General features: G+C 26.0%; 1 protein-coding gene across 1 annotated transcript in view, besides 5 other annotated features; it reads right to left on the bottom strand.

Annotated features, from left to right (window-relative positions):
• Positions 1–696, bottom strand: part of EDI_057170 (uncharacterized protein) — a gene marked incomplete at both ends in the record, with an annotated part of 807 nt that extends 111 nt beyond the window's left edge. Inside the window, one exon of the mRNA XM_001733225.1 lies at positions 1–696. This exon is cut by the window's left edge and continues 111 nt beyond it. Coding sequence (XP_001733277.1) covers positions 1–696 — 696 coding nt within the window.
• Positions 41–64: a sequence feature (AT_rich).
• Positions 655–733: a microsatellite.
• A 91-nt stretch (positions 734–824) lies between these two features.
• Positions 825–941: a repeat region.
• Positions 919–1,468: a repeat region.
• Positions 1,370–2,162: a repeat region.
• Positions 2,163–2,546: the final 384 nt, after the last annotated feature.

Raw genomic sequence — 2,546 nt, 5'->3', positions numbered from 1 at the left:
TCCTTTCCCTCGTTTTCCTTTTTCATTAATTACTTCTTTCATTATATATTTTATTAAATTTAATGATTCTATTGTTTTATTTGTTATCGAATTATTAGAAATAAGAAAATGTTGTGTTTCATACATTAATGTTGGTCCTGTTGGTAATATAGGACCATTATTTAATGGAGTAGAATTTGGTGATATTCCAATTGCTAATGGTTTAGATACACTAAGAGTTATTGTAGTTTCAATGAAACTATTAATATTTAATGCTCCAATAAGTATTTCAACTTCCTCTTGATTAATTGATCCTTTTAATTTAATCCATTTTAATATAATTTTAAAAGTCTCTTCTCTAATACTTTTTTCTGTTTCAATACATAAGCAATCTTTAATAAATTGTTGACAATTTTTCTTGTCTGATATTTTTGTTTTTTCATTTAAAATTAATCCCCAATTGATAACACCAAGAATTTTATTCACTGTCCCTTCGTCAATAGTTTTTGAATTTTTTAACATTCCCCCTAACATCCTATCTACATCTTCACAAAATCTATTAAAATTTTCTTGATACTCATTTAACCATTGCTCAAATTCTTTGCAACTTAATAACCGACTAAGACCGTCAAATGAATTAAGTCTATCACTAATTTTCGCATTGTCATGAAGAAATTTTGTTTTTGCTTTCTTTATGTCTTTTTCTTTATCTGTCATTCTTTTTCTTTTCAAAGTTCCTTCTTTTTCTTTCTTTAAAGAAAATAACAAAATATTTACAAATTATTGTTTCTTTCTTTTTTTTAATAAAAAGATGCAATACGAAATTCTTCAAAAAAAATCGAAATATAACAAAAAAAGGAGAAATCAATCACCAAGAAATATAAATGATAGAAGAATGGGTGAAAATAGATATTATTTGTAAGGATAGAAATACAATAGTCATCATAACAATTATCACTACAACCACTACAATAATAGTATAAACCATTTCATTCATTTTCATCATCATAAGCATTTTATCAATACTTCAAATAGAAACAATCAGTACTATCATAGAAATAAATCACATAATAAAACACAACATAGGTATAAACAATATCATAACAATCAACACAAATACATAAGAAATAAAAGAAATGATAATTTCAAGAATATTGGAAAAGACTATTTAAAGAAGGAATCAAAATACTTACACAACAAGAAGTAGATGAAATTAAGACATCAGGATTAAAGAATATAATCAACAATAATGAGAAGATGGTATTTACTTGCAAGAGAAAAAACAAAAATGATTAGAATGGAGAGATTATCAGTATGACACTTGAAGAAGATGATAAACAACTAAATCAAATTGAAATAAATTATATTTAAATAAATTAACAATGGTTATGGAAATGATAATAAAGAGAATGAGAGAATAATAAGGAAAAGAATGAAGGGAGAGAAGAAACAATAAAGAGAAAGAAGAAATGAAGAAATACTAAAAGAAGGACAAGACCATTAATAAATTATCAAATAACATTATGTCATTAAAGAAGAAGCATGAGAATGAGATAAACACTCAAAAAACAAGAGAATAATAGAAAATTATTTGAATTCAATGCTGAACCATAAAAGAAAATGTCTGAGGTAAAGAATTTATCACAACAAATATACTTCATGAAAGATAAATTATCTAAATTACAAAATAAAATTACACAGGAAGAAAAGAAGAGATAAATCACACTATATCTGAGTCATCTGAAACACAAATTGTGAATGACCTCAACCCCAATGTGGTAGTAGCTGATGAAATATCATCAAGCGAAGATGATCTTCCAAAAAAAAAGAAAGTTAACGCAGAATTCAATCGAAGAGATGTGAAATCAGCATAAGAAGATCACCACATCTGATCATGACATTCAAAAAACAATTGAAGCAAACAAATAGAAAAGAAGAAATTCTAACAGTCTAAAATGTTTTACACTAAAGTTATTAGAAATAAAATTAAGAAATCAACTTAAAGAAGAAGAAATAAAAAGATTAATACATGAATTATTTCTTACTTTTTACATAAACAAGAGAAGAAAAGAAGAGAATAAAGAAATAAAGTTAAAGGAAGAAGACTAAAAAGACTAAAGCAAAGAAAAGAATGATAAGGAGAGATTTAATGATCAATCCACGATTTGATGAGATTGAGTGAAGTGCATCTTGTAATTGAGAATGACCTTGTTCAACATTAAAAACAGCTTCTTCAGTGTTTTCATCAATTCTTCGAACCATTTCTTCTTGTGTTGATACAAGAAATGTGATGTGATTATACAAACCTAGTAATTCATTTAACATGTGTTCAATGTTTTGGACTCCTTGAACTCGTTGTTCTAAATGTTCATTAGTAAGAAGAACTGATGTTGATTGTGGAATATCAACTTCAGTACTATCAGGAGGAATTGAGTCATCTTCATTAAATGAGAATTGATTTAAATTTCTTTGATAAACTTGGTTAGAAGTAGATGTTTGTTGTGTTGAATATTTGTGTTTTTTCTTTTCTTGTTCTTTAATACTTTCTGCTCTAATTTTAAAACGTC

The sequence above is a fragment of the Entamoeba dispar genome, genomic scaffold (assembly GCF_000209125.1).
Source record: "Entamoeba dispar SAW760 scf_1105229458863 genomic scaffold, whole genome shotgun sequence".
Lineage (NCBI taxonomy): Eukaryota > Evosea > Mastigamoebida > Endamoebidae > Entamoeba > Entamoeba dispar.
Note: the sequence above shows the minus strand (reverse complement) of the source record. Positions and strands in the feature narration are given on the sequence as shown.